This window comes from Monopterus albus, unplaced genomic scaffold (genome assembly GCF_001952655.1).
Source record: "Monopterus albus unplaced genomic scaffold, M_albus_1.0 scaffold18.1, whole genome shotgun sequence".
NCBI lineage: Eukaryota > Metazoa > Chordata > Actinopteri > Synbranchiformes > Synbranchidae > Monopterus > Monopterus albus.
In genome coordinates this window covers 7,370,722-7,396,577 of record NW_018127898.1, presented here as the reverse complement: position 1 = coordinate 7,396,577, position 25,856 = coordinate 7,370,722, and the positions used below count along the sequence as shown (strand labels likewise).

Genomic DNA, 25,856 nt, shown 5'->3' with positions numbered 1-25,856 from the left:
AAACTGAATTAAACTATTCAACAAAAATAGCTAATTTTTTTTCATCTTATCAACGTGTCTGGGTAAATGGACCACTTCCACTGTGTGTGATTTAATTTGTGACACGTGGTCATCTACACACGGTAATTTAAGTGTCTTTGTGAAACTCCTTCGCCTTTTCTTGTCTGCAGGTCAACACCAGTGTAGAAACGATGAGAAACTGTTGTTTTTGTTGTTGTGAAGCGTGTGAGCATGAAGGCTTCTTCCTGCGTAATGATATGGGAAGCGGGGAGGGCCCTCGGGGCGAGCACACCCCTACAGCTTGTGTCAGAGTATTTCAGAACTGCGGCCAGCATTTAGTCATTCTGCATGAAAGCTACACGCGCACGATTGTCCACTGAAGTCCACTGTAACTTTTGGACTATAGGGGAATATTTTTCATTTTCCTACCGAAACGAGGACCGCGATTATTTAACTTCTTTAATCTCCGGTGAAACTGTGCGTCGTGACCACAGGATACTTTTACGCACAGTTTTTTAACACTCCCAGAGGACAATGCCTCGATCTTTCTTGGTCAAAAAGTACTTCGCTAAACAAAAGCCAAACTACAGTGAACTGGAATGTCAGAATGGTGAGTTAAGAAGTTTTATTCCTCGAACTACTTTGCGCAAAATAGAAAACCACCTGTTTTTAAGTGTGGTTTCTAATTTATAGTCAAATATAATAATAATTTAGAAATGTACTGTCTGCGCCTAGTTCAACAACACACCAGGCTACTCCCCTTTCAAGTTAGGGCCCGTTAGATGCACTTTCCCCCCTTTCTGCAACCAGACAGTGCTCCATTCATGTTAGAAGCCCTTGTGAATACGTGGGAGGAAACGGCCCATGAAACCTTCCCGTAGCTCTGGATTTATGCTCAGTAAATGTCCAGAAAAACAAGAATTTACAACCAAAACAAGTACAGACAGAATGTATATTTGGTTAAAACATATAAAACAGCAAATCTGCCGTCTGTTGTTCTGTAATTCAGTCGAATGTCTCTGAACCCTTGTATACTGTCCAACACTAGCTTAGTGTTTTAACCATCCTCATTTTTTTTCTCAGAGGCTTCATTAGAGAGGTATGCTCTTGCTGAGCTCTCCTCAGGGGACAACTCATCTGCTGCCACCTGTTTCACAACAGGTCTGGTGTGGGACCTCAGTGTCCTACCTGCCCTCTACCTGCCCACCTCCCAAACAGAGCCCTCTGCCCCCTCAGGACCCCTAGACCTCAGCTCCCCATCCAGCCTCAGCAGCAGTGCCAGCAGCAGCGGAGAGGAGGATGAAGGACGCACATCAGACCCCCCCAGCCCTGAACCCGTACACACATATGCCCCTCGCCAGCGGATGAAATGCACTGGCGTTATGGTTCATGTCAGTCCCCCAGGGGAAGAGGAGAGAGAGGCCCCTGTCACAGCAGCCAGACCAGCGTTCCTCTGCAAACACTGCCCCAAAGAGTACACAAGCCTGGGCGCTCTGAAGATGCACATCCGCTCACACACCCTGCCCTGTGTGTGTACCACCTGTGGAAAGGCTTTCTCCAGGCCTTGGCTTCTGCGTGGCCACATCCGCACACACACAGGTAAGATCCATGTTTAAAGAAATTCTCCCACATTACACATCTGCTAAATTTCTATTTGATTCCTGAGTGAAGAAATCCATGTATGTGTTGCAGTAACTGTAGATGAACATTGGAGTTGCAATCACTGTGAGTCGCAATCATTGTGAGTCACTAGGTCACTCGCTCATCATTTGTTAAGTGAGAGAGCAGGATATCCATGACAGTCAGTTTGTTGAGCGTAGCACTTGGTCAGCTCACATTATCACACAGGGAAACCCTATGTAGACCCTGCACTCATTGATCGCTCATTGTGTTTAATGTCCCAGCAACAATGACTCGTCAGCTAATTATCTTATCATGGCTGCTGGGGAAAAACAGAATACAGACAGAGGACAGACAAAAGGGTTTAAAGAATACCTCAAGGCTCTATGCTATCACTGAGCACCTTGTACCTGCAGCACCTTGTTATCATGTTAATCTCATTTGGCTCTGATTGAATCATGCTAATTCAGTCAGGCTGTGACCCCGCCAGCCTAGCATGTGCTTCTGCATTATCTTCAGAATGTCTGTGTGTGAGGTGTTAAAGCTCTTGTGAACTCAGACACACCTGACTGTTGTCACTGTGTAAGGACTTGCCATTGGAGTGCAGTGACGTGTGATTTTTGTTCTTTCCTGTCCAGGTGAGCGCCCATTCTCGTGCCCCCACTGCAACCGGGCATTCGCTGACCGCTCCAACCTGCGGGCTCATCTGCAGACCCATGCCGAGGTGAAGAAGTACCAGTGTGGTATCTGCTCTCGCACCTTTAGCCGCATGTCTTTGTTGCAGAAACACAGCTCCTCAGGGTGTTGTTCTACCACGGTGTGAGGCGTCATGGAAAGAGACAGAGGGACACAACTGGCCTGATGATGACCTGTAACACCACAAAGAGCATGAAATTCCTTGCTTTAAGAGACCTGGAGCGACTCGAGCCTCATTATGGATCTGACCTCTGTTGCATGAAAAAAATAGCTGAGGAGCAGATTTTCTCTTCCAGTCTAGATTGAAGTCTTGAGGCCGGACCAAATCTGAATTGAGCAATGCCAACACTCACTTGATAGCCACCCGTTGTTGCTATTGTGCCCATTCCAAAGACCAAATATGTCATGAACTCAATGGGGTAAGAGGTGTTCTTTCCTGTCTCTGTCCTGGTGCCGGCCAGCTCAGGATCATGGCCTAGACACAGCTGCTGAGAGGTAGGGGTGCGTGGGTGGAATAAATCTCTCAGCGTTCCTCAAAACACACACACTTATACACACACACACACACAAAAGCAAATGCACACACAGCTGTCCCTGGTACTGTGTTGTAGATAGACGAGGTGCTAACAGGTGCTACAGCCATGACCTTCACTGGTTGATAGCAGGTGCCTTCCACTGCCCTTGGTTTGCTTAAGACAAAAGAGGAAGCTTGTCATTACAAAAGAATGGCATCAGTTAGTCTCTTTTCACCCTCGGAGATTGTTTTAAGCCTCTATTTTGACTACATCCAAGCCTCTCTAATCTGATGAGTTTCAGAGATAGGAAAAGCCATTCTGTCTGTTATTTTACAAAGAAGCGTGACTTTGCAGCCCTGCTGCAATGTGGGTGACAATGCACTCAAGGTTACTGCAGTGTTAATAATACCAGCCAAAGCCATATTTTATAGCTTATATGAATTTGTGCCTTTAAATTGTGTTACTTTAAAAAAAATGAAATGTGCCTTTTTTACCTCAGTTTGTATTTGTGGCTTCATAAAAACAGTGATTGTAGTTTTAGTAGAAATTAGAACCAAACAGTCTGAAAATGAAAGATGGCTGGGACCAAAGATTTTCAAAGTTTACACCATGGCTGCCTAATATGTGATCAGAACCCTGTAAGTGGACATTACAAAGGCAAAAACCTTTAACTTTCCTAAACATTTTATGGCAGTGTTTTATAGTGCAATGTGCAAATGATGTGTTCCAATTTTGTATCATGCTTGTGTGTTCACTTCTATTTCTTGTAATGGTATAAGTGATAAACTTTCATTCAATAAAGTAATTTATGTTTATTAAAGCTTGCCCTGTCATTTGCATTAGTGAAAAACACTGGTGCGCATGTTTGGTACGCTGTGGAAATGGTCTCAGTTGGTATGTTTGTTATAAATGGATCTATCTGATTATTAACTGGGAGATTTCTATTCAGGTTCTTAACATTAGGCGTGGTTGAGTTGAAGTGCAGATGTGCAGGTGAACGCACTATGTGATGGACAGGAACAACTGAATGCACCTGCTTCCAGTTTCCACCTGCTATCTACTTCTCACTGTCACTGTGCAAACACTGCTGGAAATATGAATGTGTGTTTATGTAGTTAAAAGAGAACTGGAGTGAAAGTCAACTTCTGCTTTCACTCACTTCCAAGATTTAGCACAAATTGATGAGTGCTCACTGCAACTCCTGAGGTGATCTTCAGGTGATACTCTGAGCAAAGCCATGTCTGTGATTGCACTGAGTGTGTTTTTTTTTTTCTCCTCCTCAGGGAGAGTATAACATTCTCCTCTTCCTCCGCCTAGACAGTGAGTCAGATTCTGTCCAGACTGGAGCTTTAGGTTCCCATGGTTCCTCTGCTCTCAGTCAGTCAAGCCACTAGTCAGTCAGTCAGTTAGCGGGTGTGCGTGGGCTGAGGCCTAGCCAGGCCAGTACAGAGTGAGGTAAACTGTTCCACAGCACAATTCCTTATTTTCTTCTGAGTCAGGGAAATGTGCTTACAGCTACCACGACCACTGTAGCATGTAGCAGTGATTCACCTCATACACGCTGCACTTCAAACAAACTTGCTTATACAGATTTTCAAACATCTGTGTGTGAGCACCAGCCTAGTCAAATATGAGACCAAAATAAAATTGTGGTTCCTTTTGGCCATTATGTTCTCGTGGACTTACCCAGGATACCCTTGGGTAAAAGGGTTATTAAAATCTCAGCTGTTGGACATTAGCTCAGAACTGTTTTGATGATGTCAGCCTTGTACTGTATGTCCTGAGGTGAGGGAGTTCGCTCTGCTAGGAAGGACACCTGAAACAAGTCCCATGTTTAAACTGTACTCTCATGCCGTTTGACTTTTCTGGTGTTAAAAAGTGTAGTTTGTGTAATTTCTCTCATTAACATATTGTTGTAGGCTACAAAGATGAGATGCATCCTTTCCAGAACGAGAGGCTTTTTAGTTTCTGTAGATTACCATTTCAGCACATCTTGCCGCCTTTTAATGTCTCACCAGGTGACGTTGCCACAGAAGCTGCACAGCCACATTTTGCTAGTACAAACTCATACAGTTCAAATCTTTGCTGCATCACACGTTGCTATACTTATTTCTGCCTTTTTATAGAGAAATGAAAACACAACATACTCCCCTTCTTGTTCCTTGGAGAGAATGGAAAGCCTGGATTTGAAATCTGAGAGCGTTTTCCTGCTGTGTGCTTTACAGTGCCAGAGCACTCACTGTAATTTACCAAAAGTGGCTGCTATTTATGCCATAAAGCATGTGTTTAACATTCCTGAACCCCACTGTGTTTGTGTATTCCTTGCTCTCTCACTCGCTCACTCTCTCCCCCTCACTTTGTGCCTGCCTCTACGGCTCTGTTTCTATTTATGTGTGTGTATGTGTGTGTGTGTGTGTGTGTGTGTGTGTCTAGTGTGTGGAAATGGTCCCTACAGAGCAGCAGCCCTTTCCTTCTTCACAGAAGGATCATCTCTCCCCCTCTGAGACGAGGCCGAGAGGAAGTGGGAGTTTACATTGGCCTACTTTACCCCAAAAAGCAGCCCTGGGTCGAGAAGTTGCAGACCTCAAGTGTTGTTTCTGCTGCTGCCACTGTTGCACTTTGCCACTGTCATCAGCATGTCCCATCCCCCCATCAGCTGTCCCACCCAGTGCTGCTCTTTAAGGCCAAGTTTTCAAGGTGGAGCTGAGGGCCAGGACTAAATAGTGGCCTTCGGTGCAGCAGCAGTTTGGTCTCATGGCCTGGGAGACAGGAAGTAGCTGTCAGCATCTCATAAACAGGACTCATCCTGCCTTCATGACACACTAGACCTGGAGCAAACTCTCCCAGGAAAAACCCTCAGTCACTCTACCTCCCGACTCTGCTTCAGTCTCGTGCAGGTCAAAATAAACCAAAGCATAGACATTGAATATGCACAGGCTGACTTTCACACTGGTGACTCTCATCTGAAAGCCAGTAGTCATTCTACTGATACATTTACAGTCACGTGACAGTAGGATGATGTCAGCAGTGGATAATCCACATAAAGCATGTTCACATCATGTTCATGTTACTTTGGATTTGTGATGTATAAAATATAACAGTAAGATCAAGGTGAAAAGGCAGCCAGAGACAGGGCAGATGTAGTTGCAGCTATTGGTCTGTACTCCTCAAGTACTTCTCACCTTATGTATTACTCCCTTGGCCTCCCCCACCAACATTAGCACCTCTCACTGTCTGTTACCTTGCTCAAGAGCACTTAATTATTCTGTGCTGTTTCAGTCTTAATAACATTCGCTGTCTGAGTTTGGTGGGAGGTTTTGTCTCTGGAAGATCCTCTGGTTTGTTGTTGTCTCTCCCTGGCATGCTGTGAAGTTCAAAGTACTAATGTAAATGTCAGAATGCAGAGCTAATTTCTCTTGCTGAGCTGCAAACAGACAAGAGACACAACTGCTGCATCTGGTGAATAAAGAAGGCCAATAGCAGTAACACCACAAGTATGCCTAATGATGGATTTGATCGAATGATCAGGAGGTAGAGCGGGTTGTTTCCTAACCAGAGGATTAGCGGTTCGATTCCTGGCTGGTCCAGTCAACATGTCGAGCAAGACACAGTTGCTCCCGGTGATGTCACCGGTGTGTGAGTGCTTGGGAGTGCGAATGGGTGAATGGCCGAATAATGTGAAAGCGCTTTGAGTGTGCTGTAAAAAGCATAGAAAGGCGCTATACAAGTATAAGACCATTTAGCATCAGGCCATGGAGGTGCCCTAAGGCTGGATTGGAGAAGTGGTTGGGTGGGTTAGAGGATGGGGGTAGTGGGTGCATATTAAAGAGTAATGAATCACACACTCAGTCACAGGGTCGCCAGCTATGAATGTGCTCTCTGTTGGTTTTCCTGGAGCCTGGAGTTTACTAACTGATGACGCAGGCTGGATTTGATCGGAGACATGTGTTACTGTGAACTGCCAGTGAGAAGCATAACGAGAGAGAGGAGAAGGGGGAGAGGTAGAAGGATGGATGGCGCCTGAGCTCTCTGGTTTTCCTCTGTGTTTCCTTCTGGGCATTGCTTCACACTGAGGCTGATGAGATTGGAAAGGAGAGAGAGAGGGAGAAAATAAACCTGACTTCTACCCTGGGACAGGAAACAAGAGATACTCAGAGACTATCCTGACCCAGCTTTCTGTCATTACTCCCAAATTCTTGTGTGGCATCTCAGCTTGCTGAGCAGCACTCAGTACACAAAAGGTACTAAAACTAAATTTAGTTCTGACCTTAACAAAATGAACAATAAAAGCAATGTGACTTCTTAAACATGCTATGCTGTATTCAGGCTCAGTAGTGATTTGATCTAAATGCTGACATAAGCATGCTAACATGATGATGTTTAGAAGGTGTCTTAGTTTTTACCATTTTAGTTAGCATGTTAGCATGTCAGCCCAAACAATCAGTGGTAGCCAGCTTCTTACTACTGATGACATTGCATGCTCTTGCTGCCTTAATAGAGCAAAATGTATAAAGATTTGTCACATCCAGGAAATCATTTGTTTGAATTACAGCCAGTGAGCAGGCACCACAGAGCTATCAAAGCACACCCTTGTCCCAGTATGATAAACTCACTCCATTATAACAATTGCTAATAGGCTCTGATAGTTGGTCCAAATTTTATTGTATTTTCTTATTATTACAGCACAGTCAAAGCGCTTTTACATTATCTGCCCATTCACCCATTTGCACTCACCAAGAGCAACCGGGGATTCAGTGTCTTGCTCAAGGTCACGTCAACATGTGGACTGGAGAAGCTGGGAATTGAGCCACTGATCGTCTGGTTGGCAGACAACCCACTCTACCTCCTACGCCACAGCCACCCCATGTACTGAATTATGTACTAAATTTTCATGCATTATTCTGTGTTGCACACTGGTATTGTATAATTCATATTTTATTTCTGTTATTATCACTCTTATTATGATGCTGTATTTTATACCAAGGTAGAAATTGATTTTTTTTTTAACTTTCATTGCGATATATTTGCACTGACTAAGCGATTGAATGATGTTAACATTTGCTAATTAACACTAAACACAGACTACAGCTGAAGTGGATGAGAATCTCAAAAGTTTTTTAGAGTACTGGACAAATTAAAAGTCTGGCTTGATGATGGCACTAGATTAAAAGTTATTACAAATCATCCTGTGGGGGATGTGAATGTGTGTACCAAAATTTCATGCCAATCCGCACAAATCATCCTGTGGGGGATGTGAATGCGTGTACCAAAATTTCATACCAATTTGTCCCACAGTTTTTGAGATGTTTCATTAAAAACACAGATGTCATGGTGGCAATAAGGAAAAGTCACAAGATAGTCAAACCAAAGTCTTAAGACATCGTCCTCCAGACACCATAAATGTCTGTTCAAAATTTAATGGCAATCCATCCAGTAGTCTTTGAGACATTTCAGTCTGGTGGACAGACTGAACACAGCAACCATCTGTAATGTGGCTCAAAACACAGAGCCACCCTGACAGGTTAATCCCATACTTAAGACTCCTCTGCACCTGACAGTGGAGGAAATTTCACCTGTTTGCTACACCTGCACCTGAGCATATTTTCCCAGACAAGGTGCAACAGGACGTTGAGTTGTTGCCTAAGGCTCTGACATAGTATTATTAAAGAGGTAAAGTAGATTTGTGCCCACCTGTCGGGACATGCCGCTGTGTAACTGTGTAAACAGAATCAGGTGGTGTGCTGAGAAACAGATTATATACCCATTTGTTCTTTGACTTACAAGGGTTTGATTTGTTGAAACTTTACAAGCAGTGTGTGAAAAGGGAGAAGCACCTATTCAGGCAAGCTGGGTCATGCCATGACTAAATGTGTCGCACACATTAATATCAATGACAGGAAGAGGACTGCTCCAGTTGAGTCATGATACATGTCATTTCCCATCAACAGTTTCACAAGTTCACAGTCTTAAAGCCACACTGGAATGAGAAATGAGCATGTTTGGAGAAGGAATAGGAGTTTGCCTTGTCACTGATGAAGGCTGAGGTGTTGACTGCTTCCCATTTGTTTGAATGAAGATCAAAGGAAATTCAGACTTGCACCCCAGGAACAGATGTATGGCTTCAAAACACTCCTACTGATAGCAAACACCAGCAATTTACTTCATGTACACACACACACACACACACATGATGTACAGCAGCTGTCACATTGTCATTCACGACCACAGATGCTATTACACTGTCTCCAACATCCTCAGATACAACCACACAAACACAGGTGAACATTCAGGTGTACACACAGAGGAGCGCTCCTCTGTGTGGGAGCATATACAGCAGCTGGTTATGATGGAAAACACCCGGCACTCCCACCAACACCTCACAGCCCGTCCCTGTCACTGTGACACTGCTGATTCCCCAAAGGCTCCTAGGCTCCAGGCCTGGAGGAGAGGTCTATTCATCCGCAGTCCAACTTTCAAACAACTTCAACCTAACAGAGAGCCAATTGATTCTGCACAGCTGGTTTCCAAACAATAGAAACACACAGATATGCACACACACACACACACACACACACACAAACACACACACAAGCAAGCACTCGCACAGTCCCAAATTCATATGTGCACACTGACACACACAGTCCTGCACATGTTGAAGCCATTATCCTGTTGCTTGTTAAGTCATTACTCTATAGCTTGTTATTTTCTCAAGCAAGAGAAAGCAATCTATCCGCAAAGGAGTGCTGAGAGATTTGCCACCCGAATAAGCCTTGGGATATGGGAAGTTACTCTGAAATTTGAGGAATGTGGTGAAGTCGGAAACCTAAGGAACGGGGGGAAAAAATCATCTTCTGGAATAGTTAAGCTTTTTCCTGGAGTCTCTGGGTTGTCGTTACAGCCAAAGCTGTATAAGACGTCCACAGGGACGGAGTGTTATAGCCTTTAGTGATGACAGTGCAGAAAAGTTTCAGTCTACCAATGGGACATGGAGGAACTGACATAGTCTGAGATCTTCGACATATTCACGGTGGATCTCAGACATCTGGTTTCCATTTCCCTCCTTTCCCAAGACAGTGAATGCTGGCAGTGGGGCTTTTCAATGAAATCGTCTATTCGACTTCCTGTGCTATCAGTTTAGCATAAGTGTGTGTGCACCACAAAGGGCAATGAAAGAATTGCCCAACACATAAACAGTTATTAGACTGAACTCCACTGCTTTTCCTCCAGGGTTTTTTTTTAGCTACCCACCCCCAAACCCTGGCACCACCCTCAGGGTTTATTAGCAGGAACACCCCATCAGCAGCCATTTTCACAGCATCCTCTCCGTGCTGCTCCATGCTCAAAAAACCTGTGAGCCAGCACACTCTCACCACAATGCTAATGAGTGACACATGTCCCCTGGCTCCACCACTGACACCTAAGATCAAAGCCCTGGAAGCGAAGCTTTAAACCCAGACCTCCTCATCCCCCTATCCACCTCCTCTTTGACACCCACGTGACACGTCTGAGGGCAGCCAAATGGTGACGCACCTGTCTCTTCTCCATTTAACATAACAGCAATGTGGCTGTCTTGTGCTTCCATTCACAGAACCAATGTCAGGGCAAAGTGATGTGCACTTCACCCGTGGATGATAAATGAGCAGATAGCAGTGTGAAGGACATAAACAATACACTGTGCACAGTCAAAGCTATTCATCTGCACTAAAGCCTGTGGGTGGACAGCTTAAGGCAGTAAATGGGAATATGGAAACCTGATAGCAAAAGTCTAGATCAGCACATAATGTCTCGCCCCATGATCCCTGAAGTCCATTTCATTAAATCAGTTGCTTCACCCATCTCCAGCTGAAAAACCGCTGAAGGGCGTTGAGAACAGAGCAGTGACGGTGGTGGTGGCGGTGGTGGTGGGGCCTAGCCAGAGCAAGGGCAGGAAATCCCAATGCAGCATAAACTATGTTGCTCCATAGTTCCACCAGAACAGCTCTTTGTACCAGTCCCCCACCCCCCTCTGTTGGGCCTCTGTCTCTGACAACCATCCACTGCTGTTCTACACGCAACCGCACCACTACCAATACCAGTACTGTGGCAGGGCTCTGTCACACACACACACACACACACATGTATGCAGTTCATTTGTGGGCTGTTACTCAGCAGTGCTGGGGGTTGTGAGTGCAGATCACAAGCTTGGGGTTCCCCTCCATCTCAGTCCAAAGTCCTACTGTGGTTAGGCCATAGACAGAGAGGCACCTTACTTTACACAGAGCCCCCAAATGCCAAAAACATTCAAGTACACAAAAGAAAAACTCAACTGCACTAAAATCAGTTCCTTTCCTGCTACAACAATTCAATCCAGGAGGAAAATTATCTGTGGCAAATCAAAGCCTTTTTTGTTCTCATCCTTCTTTTCAAACATTCCGTGGCAGTAACTTTCACAGTATCTCTTGATCATCAAGGACGCACATGCTCTTCATGTGACTCCAGTGAAGAGATGGCTCTGCAGAGGCATACAAAACTCAATTTAGTCTCGGATTCTCATTTCACAGAGACACACATTCCAATTCATTAAGACTGAATGGTTGGAAGAATGAAAGAAATTTAGGTCAGTGAAGGCGCAGAAAAGTAAATATCAGCATTTGACTCCCTGCTACTGCAAAATACTCAATGAATGTGTGCTTCCATATGGCAATATCAAATCCAGACAATCCAGATTTGTTGCAGAGCAGGAACCGGGCCTGTGATTGACTAGGATTTACTTTATACACCAGTGAGACCCCTTGCAAAGACTAGGAGGCCTCCAGAAAAGCCCACAGCCAGGCCCTTTTTTCTGTGAGACCAACTCAAGGCTGTAGTAGTGTGAGGAAAGTTCTTTTATTTTGAAAAGATCACCCTAACAGTAGAGGCAAGTGTGAGTATATAGTGGGTGGGAGTAGGACAGGCACCTTGCAACAGCTGGTCTGAATTATCCATGGGGTTGGGGTTAGTTGGCTCAGGGAGGTGGAGGGGAGGCGTGGAGACTCCTGGCGCCAGGATCGGGCCAGCAGGTCAGGGTGGATGACGATTACCAAAATACTAGCAGGCAGCCATAGTCCTGCAGAGAGGGGGTGTTCCTGGCTCAGACCACTCTCAGCTACAGGATGGGCGGGCGGGTGGACAACCATGGGGGGAGAGTGGGACGCTCTTACTTCCACTTCCTGTGAGATAGCCCCTTCCTGTCATTGAGAAACACAGAAAAACAACACCTTAATGCCTATTACTTGGACTAACCTTTGTTCGACAACCAGACAACTGTAATGTCACTTACATGAGTCTGACCTATAAAGATACATTAGTTTTTATAGAAAGCTTTTTTTTTTTAATTGGGCTTTTTCCTGTTGGAATACCACACAGTACAAGCAGCTGCTTGCAAGGTGCGCTGACCTCATGTGAACAAATTAAAACCTGATATTACTGGTGACACACTGGAGCATGACTCCCTCTGCTGGTGAACTGGTAGCACTGCACTAGGCAGCTCTAATACCTCTGATTTAATGTTGTCATTCTCAAGTGAGCTCTGTCTGCTTCATATTAATGATAAAGCTTATATTTATTTATTGCTTAAAATTTATTTTACTTTGTGGGGTAATACAAGAGGAACTTTTATAAGTACAAGCTAAAGTTTCTTTAAACAATGTTATTGTTTAAATAAAAGATTTGCTTGTGCCATTGTGATGGGTTTTATGATTGTGACCACTTCAGTTTCAATAACTTAAACACATTCTCATTAAACTCAGAAAGCTGAACTCTCAGAATATATTTTCACACATCTTAAAATACCCATACATTTACACTAACTGGGGGTTCAGTTCTTTGTAAAATCCCTAACCTTTAACAGGATATCGATGCTAATCTGATATTTTTCTAGTGAGTGATACCATAGGGCACTGACCTACCAATAAATAACTGGTTTTCTTCATATGTTATGTGTGGCGTGAACATTGTATTCAGCTTTTACAACATCTTTTAGCACATAACTCCACCCATTCAAGGTCTTAATTATCTTAATTCAGTAAATCACAGGTACAGGTAATGACAGTACACTGGTGGACATCACTAATACCGGAGACAAAACATTTCATTACATCCAGATGTAAATTAAATCCAGTGTTTGTGTCAGGAACGGTCAGGTAGGAAATGCAACTACATTTTCAAAAAGTTGAAATGTGCTCACTAAACCTCAGCAGAAACTGCTGTACAGTGTTTTTCAGCAGACTAATGAAAGGCTGGAGTCAGACATACTAGGAATTAACCTCAGGCCTCCTGTTCGAGAACAGGACCCTGCTCCTGTTGATATTCTGGCTGGGGTCAATGGTTGCATCTTATTGAGATTCAGTTCAAGCTTCCACTTCATGTGGTGTATAATGTAAATAATCACATAAATCAGTGGGTTGACATCATGTCATCAAATTTTCATGTGACAGTGTTCGAGGTAGCAGTCGAACAGACATCATGGCTACAACAAATACAAGAAACATTAGATTTCCCAAAATGCAATAAAAACTAAAATCTATGATATGTTAATTATACTGTTTTCTTTCAACAAGGCTTTCACAGAAATATACGTACCAACTGTTAACGTTCTGCTGCTTACTGTCACTGATTGAACCCCAAAACTTCAACAGGTGCTATAATATCTTCGTATTCACTTTTCTGTTACTATGCTAGCCTTTGCAAGTCATCGTCTCCAGTTCCAAAGTAAGAATATGCCATTAATACATTGATTTCTCTTTTGTTCAGTCTTAAACCTGTTCATATCTAAAACGTATAGAGATTCCTCTATTTCAAGAAGCTATGAATGCATGCAAATAAAGGCATATTTTAAATTATACTAATTAAAAACCCTCTTCACCAATGTAACAATAAGCACATTTCAGGGATGTGTGATTACAGTTCTGAGGCAACAGAGGGAGCCATTGCTGATCATCACAACAGCTTCCACCAGTAGGGCTTGTTTGTTTAATGTCTTTGGTCCTGTTTTACCTCACAGACAGTTGACAAAAGGACTCGTAACACTCTCTAAGTAGGAATGTTTGTTTTACACAGAGTTTACATTTTACAGATTTGGATTTCCTTTGCCTCTGTTTTGGTATCAGCCACAGGTAAGAAGGCTACTGAGACGCCCCCCTCTCAAGTTCACACTATTTTGGTACTGCCAGTTAAATGATGACAACAAACTGCTAACATGCTGTCATACTGTGTGCTAAATGCAGTGTGACAGAACAGGAGGACTGAGACGCACAGACACAGTGCCAGCAGTCCAAGTGTCTGGCCCGCTGCCGAGAAGTAGCACTCCTCTGAATGCCAAGCTATTCTTTCTGTTGTGTCTCAGAGAGAGAAGCAGGAGCACAGTGCTTTTCCTCTGGACAACATCCTGGGATGCCACATAGCTCTGACTGTGTTGGTGGGGTCTCTCAAAGGCCTGAGGGGGGTTTCTAGGTGGTGCCCTCTGCTAGCTGAAAAAACCCTAGAGTCAAGCTGAAGCTGCTGAAATGTGTGAAGTGTAAAAGAACCCTCCTTAATGCATACACAGACCAAGCGAAGCTTCAATAAAGGATTGTTATGATGACAGAGAATGTCAGTAGTGTCGCCAGAGGCTTAGTTTATTTGACAAGTAAAACACTGTTGCCATTACTTTTTCTACCATCACTTTGTATGTTTAAAGGGTGTGTTCAGTAAAGATCATGACTGTTTGTGTTTTATCAGCTTAGATATATTGTGATTGTGGATATTTGTGACTTTGGTTGACCACGTCATGACCAATTTATGCAAAAAAACATGAAATTGCAAACAGTGCCATTACTTTTTCTTATGACCGTATACACAAACTGTAAATTTGATGATAACTGACTCTTACAGGTTTCCCATAAGCCACCATTTTACCTGGTTACTTATTTCTTTATATACACCAAGGTAATGCAGAGCCTGAAAGACAAGTATTCATGTTAATATGATCAGTAATATGACAAATCAAAGGGACCTGCTGTGGAAATGTACTGTTTTGTGCCTCACATGTGAAAAGGTCTTTTGGCATGGTGCATGTCTCTCTGTTGTGTCCGTACAGACAGCATGCTGTCTTTGTCCTCCTTCTGTGTCTTCCTCTGTGTCCATAGCCCCCACTGACCAAACACATCACACCCTTGCTCATCCACTTATCATCTGGACAGGGGCTGCAGTGCTGTATTTATGAAAAATGTATTAATGTTCACAAATTCAGACTCCACTGTTTATTAGAAAGTGAGTGACTAAATAACTTTCTGACTTCATAATGGCCCATTACGTCTGTAGTTACAAATGTTGAGAAGTCATTAATACAGATTTTCTGCCACTTCAAAAAAATATCAACAAACAAGTGAAAAGATCTTGGTCTGGGTGCTCTGCTGCATGTTTCCAGGGGATTTAGTCATGAAAGTAACAGTTCAGTCTTTCTGGTGAATTAAGAAGCTAATTTTGGAAGATATATATCAACTACAGACATTTTTCCTACAAGCAAAGGTAGAATGACACTTATGCATTCTTACAGAGATGTTTCCCTCGTTTAGGTCTCTGCTTCAGATGTCTGTGTCAGTTTGCTTGGATTCTGCCTGGCAACTAAGTGAACTGACTGAACTCACGGTTTGATGGTGTAACACATGTTGCCAGTCACCCGCTTCTCTGTGTTTGCGCAGTTGCTATGAGTGACAGGTGATGTTGTCTTCTGTGGCTAAAGTAGATTTTGGGTATTGCATGAATGCATGTGCACGTGTGTTTAAAGACAACATACAAGGGCTCGGAGCCTGTGTGAAGTGAGAAAGGGCCACCACGTGACTCACTGAAATTCTTTTCATTGTGACAGCAGCTCTGTCTTAACAACAATTACGGTCAGGCCACCTGCATCCCTGGACGTCTTTCATGTCTTTCCCCCAATGAGACCGACAGTAAATTAGGTGAAACTATGTCTGTCCTGACAGTGACTGATAGATAGTGATAGTCACTAAGTGATGGTCTTTCCAAGCAGCTAGACAAGTTTCCCTTCCAATTCTATTTAAAGGAAAGCAGAGCGATGCAAGTCACAAAACATGGAGGGGGATCTTTGTGTGAACTGTGCTTTATAAATGTGGTTTTTACCACAAATACACATGCCAGACATTTATCATTGTAGCTGTGGTACAACTGTGTCTTACATCAGTGATGTCAGATACAGATAAATGCTTTTAAATGTATATAATCTCTCTTTCTAGACACACACACATATGTATACTGTATATATACAGCATATATATTCACCAAAGTCAGCCACCCTGACATTATCCTGTAGGACACCATAATGAACTTGGCAAGCAGTCCAGGTCCAGAGGCAGCAAAGCATCGTGATACTCCGTCCATTGTACTTCACAGCTGGGATGATGTTATCATGTTGGTACATGGTTCTCTTTTTTTATGCTATATGTAGTGCTGTGTGTTCTTCCCAAACAATTCTACCTTCGTTTCATCTGTCCACAGAACATTTTCCCAGTAGTGTTGTGGTGTGTCAGGGTGGTCTTTGGCAAACTTCAGGCATGCTGCAATGTTGTTTTTGGAGAGCAATGGCTTCCTCCGTGGTGCCCTGCTGTGGATACCATGTCTGTTCAATATTGTCTGTATGGTTGACTCATGAACAGAGATGTTAACCAACTCAAATGAATCCTTCAAGTCTTTAGCTGTTACTCTAGAACTCTGTTTTACCTCACTGAACATTCTGCTTGTGCCTTTGGAGTGACCTTGGCTGGGCCCCCACTACTATGGAGAGTAGCCACAGTACCAAATCGTATCCATTTATAAAAAAATGTCATACTGTGGACTGATGAATATCTAAAGTCTTTGAGATGACTAACTCTTTCTAGCTACATGCAAATCAACAACTCTTGATTGTAGCTCTTCTGAGATCTCTTTTTTGAGAGGCCTGGCTCACACTGGCTGATGCTGCTTGTAAACAGCACACTGACACTGTTTGAATGTTTTTATAAGTCAAGGTAGTTCTAAACCACACCTTCATTTTCGTTTCACTGATTAGACTCCAGGTTCACTAACTCCTGACTCCAGCTGACATTTAGTAACATCAGAAGCCTCATGTTGTCATTTCATTTTCCACTATCACTTTGTATGTTTAAAGGATGTGTTCAGTAAAGACATGAATGAAAGATCATGACTGTGTTTTATCAACTTAGGAAGTTAAAGTGTGGCCATAAATGTGTCTTCCAAACAGACAATGACCCCAAGCAGACATCCAAAGTTGTGGCTTCAGGACAACAAAGGTAAGGTATTGGAGCGGCCATCACAAAGGCCCAACCTCAGTCCAATAGAACATTTGTGGGCAGAACTGAAAAAGCATGTGCGAGCAAGAAGGCCTCCAAACCTGACTCAGTTCCACCAGTTCTGTCTGGAACGGGCTCAGATTCCAGCAACTTATTGTGAGAAGCCTGTGGAAGGGATCCTGAAACGTTTGACCCAAGTCCAACAGTTTAATACTGACTGAGTGTATGTAAACTTCTGACCCATTGGGAATGTGGTGAGAGAAATAAAAGCTGAAATAAATCTCCTCTACTATTATTCTGACATTTCACATTCTTAAAATAAAGTAATGATCCTAACTGATCTAAGACAGAGAGTGTTCATAGGATTAGATGTCAGGAGCTGTGAAAAACAGAGTTTAAATCTATTTGGCTAAGGTGTATGCCCCCCACCCCCCACTCTCCCAGTGTATATATACAGCAGGAGCTGTCAGCCTAAAAATCAGCTCAACTGCATTGTGGAAATAAAATGGGTTAAAGTAGAATTTAGCTGTGTTTACACTGTACTACACCCCTGTCTATGATTACACATCGACAAATGAATCCTTGCAGTAGATTGTTCATCATAATGTGTCACAGAGCTTCTGAGTGATGAGTCTAAGTGTCTGTGCAGTCTTGTTAACTCTTTGCTTCTGCTTTATTGGGCTACAGCGTGGCTCTCACTGGGATCCTAGAGTGCGTCAAATTGTCTGCGGGCCTGTGTTTAGATAAGGCAGCATGCCCATTGTCTCTGATGCCCCAGCTGGGCCGAGGTATGCCTCCATGCTCCTGAAATAGAAAAACAGCTGAGGGCTGCCATGCATGCTGAGGGCAGGGCAGGCTGGGCCCACTCACCCAAACCACAACTTAGCACAATGAGAACCAGGGTATTGTCTGGAGCCAGAGGCTAATAGCTGAGGTATCAGTCGCTAAAAGACTGATTAACTCTGCTGTGTATTATTGTTGCCTGTGTATGGATGTATGTAAGGGGGTTGGAGTGGGCGTGGAGGAGTAATTGAGGTTTCAGTGTGTGTTTGTGCCGCGCGTCAGCCTGTCTCCACCGATGAACCAGTGGCTAAGACCTGAGCCCACAGTTGCTGCAATGTATTGCAGTCAGGCACGAGGCGATTACAGAAATATCCACCAGCGATGAATGCTTTGATCCAAAATGAAACACTGCTTCACAGCCCATTTTTAGGTCAGTGCCCTATGTTACTGCAGAACAAAATGTGGATCTTAATATCTGTTCTCAGAAGCAAACAAGCAAATGTTATTTGTGTAACACCTTTAAAAACAGCATTTATCAACTGCTTTACAGAAGGAAGAAAAGAAAAGGAGGATGTAAAACAGACTAACAAAACATTAAACAAGGACTCAAAGTCGACAGAACACTAAATATACATATATATATATATATATATATATGTATACGTTTTGAGATGTTTTGCATGAGGCTTAACAAAAAAGATGATAGATGTAGTTATGCCTTTCATAGAAGAAATGCATCAGAGTGCTTTACCTTCAAAGTAAACAAATGAAATCAAGAGGAAGGAGACAACACATATTGATCTTTCATTTATTTCAAAGAAATGAACAATATAACAAAACGAACTAGGAAGCAGTTTGTTCATGTTAGTGTAGCGACATTTGTATACCTCTTTTGGCAGTATTGTTTCTGATGAGCGGTCCCACCTGCGCAGGGACCAAACATGGAGAGAGATGTGACTGTGTCAATTAAACATGAGAATGACTGCAGTCATAATTGTCATTCTCTCTCCATCTCGCTGCCTAAGCCTGCTGGCATTCAGTGCATGATGATCTAAAACAACTGTGCCCGACCCCCAGATCAAGTCTTCATGCCCAAAATTGTCGGCTCCTCGCTTGCACATCACCAAACTGTAGGTCGGCCAATCCCCCAGAATTAGCCAAGGACTCAGAACCAATATTTTGGGCCTGAGGCCTGGAGCTGGGTGTGAGTCTGGTCAGTGTGTATATGGGAAGGTAATTTAAAGCTGCACAAATGTACAATAAACAAAACATGAGCATTAATGGGCCTGGCTGCATTAGGGTCTAAATGATTTTGAGGAACACTGGGGACGTAAGGAGAGCCACTGCTCTGAGACGTCAGCTGTTGCAGTGGGCTGCTGTTTAGCAGTGCAGAGAGATGTGCTGGGGGACGACGCCAACTCTGACTGCACTTCACTATGTGTCTGTGTGTGTGTGTGTTTACATGCAGGAGATTGTGGACTTATTTAAAGCCAACAGCTCTGGGGACTTTGGGATTCGTCTCCTCCTCATGTGTTATCAGCATGCCAGCTTTTTCAAATGGTGCACCAAGTGACATAGTACATAAACCAGCCTCTGCCTCTCTGAATTGCCATTTGTCCCAGAATAGCTCAGGCCTACTCTATCTAACTGATGCCCAAGAAAGTTTGAGCCAACACAGCAACACCTCTCAGTCTGCCGCGGCAACAGATAGCGGCATCAACAAAGATGGCTGCCATCAAGTCAAGACATCCATTTGGGAGTTTGTTTTCCTGTGTCTGTGTGTGTCGGGAAAAATACGCAAAATTTTTCTGTCATATTACAAGAAGCCTATCACCTCCCAAGGTTTGGAAAAGGGACAGTATCTCTGCTTACGACCACCTTCAGCTTATCTGTATGGCTTTCGATGCAGCCAGTCGTTAACGGTCCATCTCCCTATCAGGAATGCTGGACTCTGGCTTTGTCTATTCTGAGAAACTCTGGTCCCTGGTCCCTCCCCCCGGGCTGCACTGTCACCCTGCTCTCATACCAGGCACCAACATCTGAAGGTCAGACCTGGTAGAGTCACAGTGTGAAAGGTGCAGAGATTATGCCAGAATCTCTGGAAACACAAAATGACAGCAGCTATATGTGCCCATAAAACACAGTGTGCTATCAGTGGGAGGTTACCGGACACTTTTATACATCTGAGGTCCAAGGCACTAAAGCTCTAGAGGTTTCTAGTTAGGGCTATGAAGAAACAATCTAAAAAACTAAAAATCAGTGTTGAACCAATCATCATATCATTTGGCTGAATTGACACTTGGTGTTTATTTGTTAAATAGTTAAATTCATATGACGCACTTTATTCTTCTGGTAGGAGCCACACGCTGTTTCTTGCTATTAATATAATGTTGTGTATTTATAGTAGCATGTTTAATGTCACACAGCTCCTGAAATAATCTGTTCTAAGGTTGCATCCTCTGTGGCCACACACAATAGCAAACATCCCTGTTGGCAGTGAACAACACACAAGCTGCAAGACTGTTACTTAAAGGCCACAACCAGTTCATCAAAGTCACTGAAAGTGGGATGAGTTCATTCATGTTTATCATGAGGTTGAGGGTGGATAAAAACAAAATAAAAAGGACTTTGGACTGCTGGTTGATGTTTTCCCAGTGAATATTCCATTAAATGTCCAGTTTTTGCTAGTAGGTGTGGACGCATATCTCTTGCCTGGTACAAGCAATGATGCAATGCCCTTCAGATTCTATGGAGTGATAAAATTCCCCCTACAATGATGCTCCTCATACAGCTCTCTCCCACTCCCTTGCAGTGTGTACAGTGCATGAAATAACTGCGATACAAAAATAGCCGGCTTGGGTTTAGTGCAATGACAAAAACGTAGCTTTCCTTTTGTGTCAATTGAGACTGGCGCCCAGCACCAATAGGCGTCGGAGGAGGTGGCATATGCTAATGATGGACAAATGTCCAGTGACCGTGACCTTGAGGAACACAGTATAAAGGGGGTCACCTCTCACCGAGCTGTTGTTTCGCTGTGCCCGTTCACTTTGTTTGGTAGGTTGATCATTGCGCATTTTACGCGTGGGTTGGCTGTCGTTTGGAGCATCTTGTAGTCTTAGTATCACTTACAGCAGTAAAGTAATACTGTGTACCTTCGTCGGCACGTGTCAGTTAAACCGCATTAGGTTTCTGTAGTTTTGTTCTCATTTGCACATAGAGGATTTGTGCTCTTCAGGCACATGAAAAGTTTTCATCGCCACGTACTGTTTTTAATCAGTGGCGAAATAACAGAAAGAGCTTAAAAATATGAAGTACTACTCACCATAACCTAACACAAACCTTTGTTTTCTTACAAAAGGAATTCCACAAGTCGTCTGCTTCACTGGTGCGTCGGGGTTGGGGATCAGCGAGGAGTTGCCACCATGTCGCGCCTTGACATGAAGGAGTTCGGGGAGGCTGCGGCGTTTTTACGCAAATCTGAACTGGAGCTTCTGACGGCTCACACTATCCCTTTTGACGGTAGGCCGAATAAGGACATTTCAAAGAAACGGAACCTTATAAGGCACATCACGTTAGAAATATTCGTGTCCGGAATTATATTAATAGTTTTGGGTGTAATTTTAAAATTGTAACAGATGTAAAATTAGGCTAAAATGTAGCATATTGTGTGAGATATGGATCAGTTTAATTTGTTGTGCACTTAACAACAGTTTAGAAAAAGTACAAATAATATAGTTTTATTTAAGATAATTCTGTTGGGACCACTGGATTTGTTTGTTTGTGTTGCAGAAGTAAAACGTCACTTTATTGTTATTTCACTGCACTTTTTTAAAAGTGGAACAGAAAAAGATTATTTATTTGGGTCATACTGTTGCTTTGTGGTTTTTGTTAATCTGCTTCTTTTATATTGTATTTTATTATGGCAACCTTTGGATTTTTGTGAGTTTTGCATTTTTTCCAACCCCCTCTCACACACGCACACGCCTCTGCTGTATTGTAACTGTAGGTAAAAAGCGAGCCTGGATCCCTGATGACAAAGAGGCATACATTGAGATTGAAATCAAGGAGTACAAGGGTGACAAAGTCATTGTTGACACCAAAGATGGGAGGGTGAGCTGTCAGCCCTCCTTTTATTATCATGAAATAAAGTGTTACAGCATATGTACAGTACACAGGTATGATCCCTTCTTCATGTCTGCCTGTGTTCATCACTTTAGACTCTGACAGTGAAGGAAGGTGACATCCAGCAGATGAACCCTCCTAAGTATGACATGATCGAAGACATGGCCATGCTGACACACCTCAACGAGGCCTCTGTGCTGTACAACCTGCGCAGACGCTACTCTGCCTGGATGATCTATGTGAGTGTCCCATTATGGACTGGTGGTATTTCCCCGCTCCCATGTTCCCTTAAGAGGCATAATAACCCTGATTAAATTTCTGAGATCAACTGTGAGCATGAGCAGTGTCAACCTGTCAGTAGCAGAACTGGTCATTTTGGTTTCAGTGAGTGAAGGCCTTGTCTGCCTGTTTCCTCAGACCTACTCCGGGCTCTTCTGTGTGACGGTGAATCCATACAAATGGCTGCCCGTCTACACAGCGCCTGTGGTCGCTGGCTACAAAGGCAAACGACCGCCTGAGGTCCCCCCTGCCGCACATCTACTCCATTGCAGACAATGCCTACAATGACATGCTGAGGAGTGAGTACACACACTTGTATTTAAAAACACACACGCATATAAGGATTGGTGCATATACAAAGTATAAACACACATACTTGTTTTCTCTTCATCAGACCGAGAGAACCAGTCCATGCTCATCACGTAAGTCCTTCAAATTTACTCAGTCTTGTTTCAGCCCATTGATTAGAGAAGAAACCATTTAACATGTAGACTCTCCACACACAGCCACTTTAAAGATTTGATAACTTTTTTTTATTTTTTTGTCATCCAAAGTTTTTGGCTTTGAAATATATTCCTCAATTTTCCTTTTTCTTTGTTTTGTGACATGCAGTGTAATGGTTTTGATTTACACTACTTCTACCAGTTTTGTGAACAGTTTTTACTTTACCTGTTTGTACGTTTTATTTTTCACACTCCTATAGCGGAGAATCCGGTGCTGGCAAAACTGTCAACACGAAACGTGTCATTCAGTATTTTGCCATTGTGGCAGCTCTTGGGGAAGCATCTGCCAAACATCTCCCAAAAAAGCGGTAAGGGTGAAGGGGGAACCTTTTTTTTTTTTTTTTGTTTCCCGCCTCCCTTTTTAAAGCTTTTTTGCTGTATTTCCTGTTTTCTTAATTTTTTTTCATGGCAGGAGTCCTTCAGTGTTTTCCCTTTAAACTGTGTCCATACGTTTTCTTCCCTGTCAAAGTGGTGAATGTGAGAACTGATTACATTCGTGTCTGAGTATTTACCTTCATGTGTTGTGTAGCCATTTCCAGCCACTCTGCTCTCCTTCCTCATTGATTTTTGAATCATTTTTCTTCTCCCCCTCCATGTTTTTGTTCCAAATGTTTTTCATTATATTTCCCTTCACTTTGATTTTTGGGGTTTGACTTTTCTTTGTTGTTTGATGCTCATTTTTCTCCCCTGCGTTCACTACACTTCATCATATAAACAAGGTTTTTACCACAGTTTTAACAACCAGCTTCTAATTTTCCAGTTGGTCATGGTGTTTCCCTTTGGTTGTGAAAGCAATTATTCAGTCATGCCTGAGATAACAAACTCATAGGCATTCTCAAATTCTTCTTTAGCAGCAAGGTCCTGCCACTAAAACAGGGGTGAGTTAGAGCCTCAGAAAAAATAATATGCTACATTATGTTTCATGGCAAATTAAAATAAACTTTCAATCTTTTCTCCCAGGGGACTCTGGAGGATCAAATCATCGAGGCGAACCCTGCCATGGAGGCGTTTGGCAACGCCAAAACGATAAGGAATGATAACTCTTCTCGTTTTGTAAGCTCCTAAAAAATTCCCTTTGTCTCGTGTATTGTACCTGCATTGAAATGGATTTAATGTTTCAAAAGCTACTTGTTTGTTGTTTCTTTGCTCATTTTCTGACAGGGCAAGTTTATCAGGATTCACTTTGGACCTTCTGGCAAACTGGCCTCCGCTGATATTGATATTTGTGAGTGGGTGTTCACGCACTGTCTTTTAACGTCATACATTTCTCATTTAGTTTCATGCCTGATACAAACATGTCTCTGACCTTCAGATCTTCTGGAAAAATCCAGAGTGATATTTCAGCAGCCTTCTGAGAGGAGCTACCACATCTACTACCAGATCATGTCGCAAAAGAAACCAGAACTGTTAGGTTTGTCACTGTGGAGGCTTTGGATTGTCATTATATACTGTTGCATGACTGACTGACTACAGCACAGGACCCTGTAAATTCTTCGTTCCAGACATGCTGCTGGTGTCCTCCAACCCATATGACTACCACTTCTGCTCCCAGGGCGTCACCACTGTGGAGAACTTGGATGATGGAGATGAGCTGATGGCCACCGATGTAAGAACGTTTACCTTTCTTTAAGGAGGAGAAATTCAGCCGCGTCTGACTACAGAACACTGAGTAGCTCACATCCTCTTGGCCTCTCTACAGCATGCCATGGACATCCTCGGCTTCCTGCCTGATGAAAAGTATGGCTGCTATAAAATAGTTGGAGCCATCATGCACTTTGGCAACATGAAATTCAAGCAAAAGCAGCGTGAGGAGCAGGCAGAGACAGACGGCACTGAAAGTAGGAACCTGAACTGTAGCATTTAATACAGAGAAAACTACAGACAGCGATTTTGTGATTCGCTCTTTCTCTGGTTTCATTTTTTTCCCTGCTTGGTGACCAGGTGCAGACAAGGCCTCGTACCTGATGGGAGTCAGTTCAGCTGATCTCATCAAGGGCCTCCTCCACCCAAGGGTGAAAGTGGGGCACGAGTATGTGGTGAAAGGACAGAATGTCGAACAGGTGAGGAGACGATGCCTGCTGCCATTGCTTCCCCATTATTTTAATAATCTAGAAGATGCATAGTGAGATGATTTTTCTCTAATATGAGGTGGAAAAAGAAGGACAGCCAAATAACAAATCTATCAATATGACAAACAGAACTGCAGCATAAAACGGTGATACACACTGTATCAAAAATTCAGTGTGTTCAGCGTCTCTTCATTCTCCTAGGCTAGTATGCTGATGAGGCACAGCCTCAATCCTCAGTCGATCAATACATTCCTCACTCCACACACACCAGAATCTGGTATCTAAGCAACAGGGGCTATCCAAGTGAATGACGGCTGTACTCTTCCCGTGTGTGTTGTGCTGTAGGTTAACTATGCCGTCGGTGCTCTGGCTAAAGCCACATATGACCGTATGTTCAAATGGCTCGTGGGACGCATCAACCGGACCCTGTACACCACCCTGCCTCGCCAGTACTTCATAGGAGTCCTGGACATCGCTGGGTTTGAAATCTTTGAAGCAAGTTGATCTGCAATTATTTTGATCTAAATACAAATAAACTTGCCTTTATTGTTAAGTTCAAGTTGGTTGCATGGTCACATTTTGGTTTAATATTAACAGGTCCTCATTCTTTCTCTGGTGGTGAATTGGGACTACTGCAGGATGAATCTGGAACATATTATGTTTTCATGCTGTTCACTTCTAATGCACCTTCTGAAGACCTGCCCCTCTTTCATTGCAGCTCAATAGCTTCGAGCAACTGTGCATCAACTTCACAAATGAGAAACTGCAACAGTTTTTCAATCACCACATGTTCGTTCTGGAGCAGGAGGAGTACAAGAGGGAAGGCATTGAATGGACCTTTATCGACTTTGGGTTGGACCTTCAAGCTTGCATTGATCTCATTGAAAAGGTAAAGTACTTTATTCATACTAAATTAAATCATAAATGCATTTCTCTGAGACAAATTCGACTGACATGCCGCTCTTC

The 25,856-nt window shown here is 43.2% G+C and overlaps 2 protein-coding genes across 2 annotated transcripts in view; both read left to right on the top strand.

Annotated features, from left to right (window-relative positions):
* Positions 1–144: 144 nt before the first annotated feature.
* Positions 145–2,466, top strand: snai1a (snail family zinc finger 1a). Its single transcript, XM_020592945.1, has 3 exons — positions 145–610; positions 1,084–1,599; positions 2,259–2,466. Exons 1-3 carry the CDS (start codon positions 535–537, stop codon positions 2,441–2,443), a joined length of 777 nt encoding a protein of 258 aa, XP_020448601.1. The 5' UTR covers positions 145–534; the 3' UTR covers positions 2,444–2,466.
* An 18,476-nt stretch (positions 2,467–20,942) lies between these two features.
* The window catches only part of LOC109955995 (myosin-7), a 15,171-nt gene continuing 10,257 nt past the window's right edge, over positions 20,943–25,856 (top strand). Inside the window, 18 exon segments of the mRNA XM_074527627.1 lie at positions 20,943–20,971; positions 21,276–21,436; positions 21,924–22,027; positions 22,135–22,278; positions 22,457–22,567; positions 22,569–22,617; positions 22,713–22,740; positions 23,022–23,113; positions 23,671–23,699; positions 23,782–23,874; positions 23,983–24,046; positions 24,134–24,232; positions 24,324–24,427; positions 24,521–24,659; positions 24,763–24,881; positions 25,236–25,385; positions 25,609–25,779; positions 25,850–25,856. The exon segment at positions 25,850–25,856 is cut by the window's right edge and continues 173 nt beyond it. Of these exon segments, the coding sequence (XP_074383728.1) occupies positions 21,340–21,436; positions 21,924–22,027; positions 22,135–22,278; positions 22,457–22,567; positions 22,569–22,617; positions 22,713–22,740; positions 23,022–23,113; positions 23,671–23,699; positions 23,782–23,874; positions 23,983–24,046; positions 24,134–24,232; positions 24,324–24,427; positions 24,521–24,659; positions 24,763–24,881; positions 25,236–25,385; positions 25,609–25,779; positions 25,850–25,856 (1,600 nt within the window). The 5' untranslated portion in view covers positions 20,943–20,971; positions 21,276–21,339.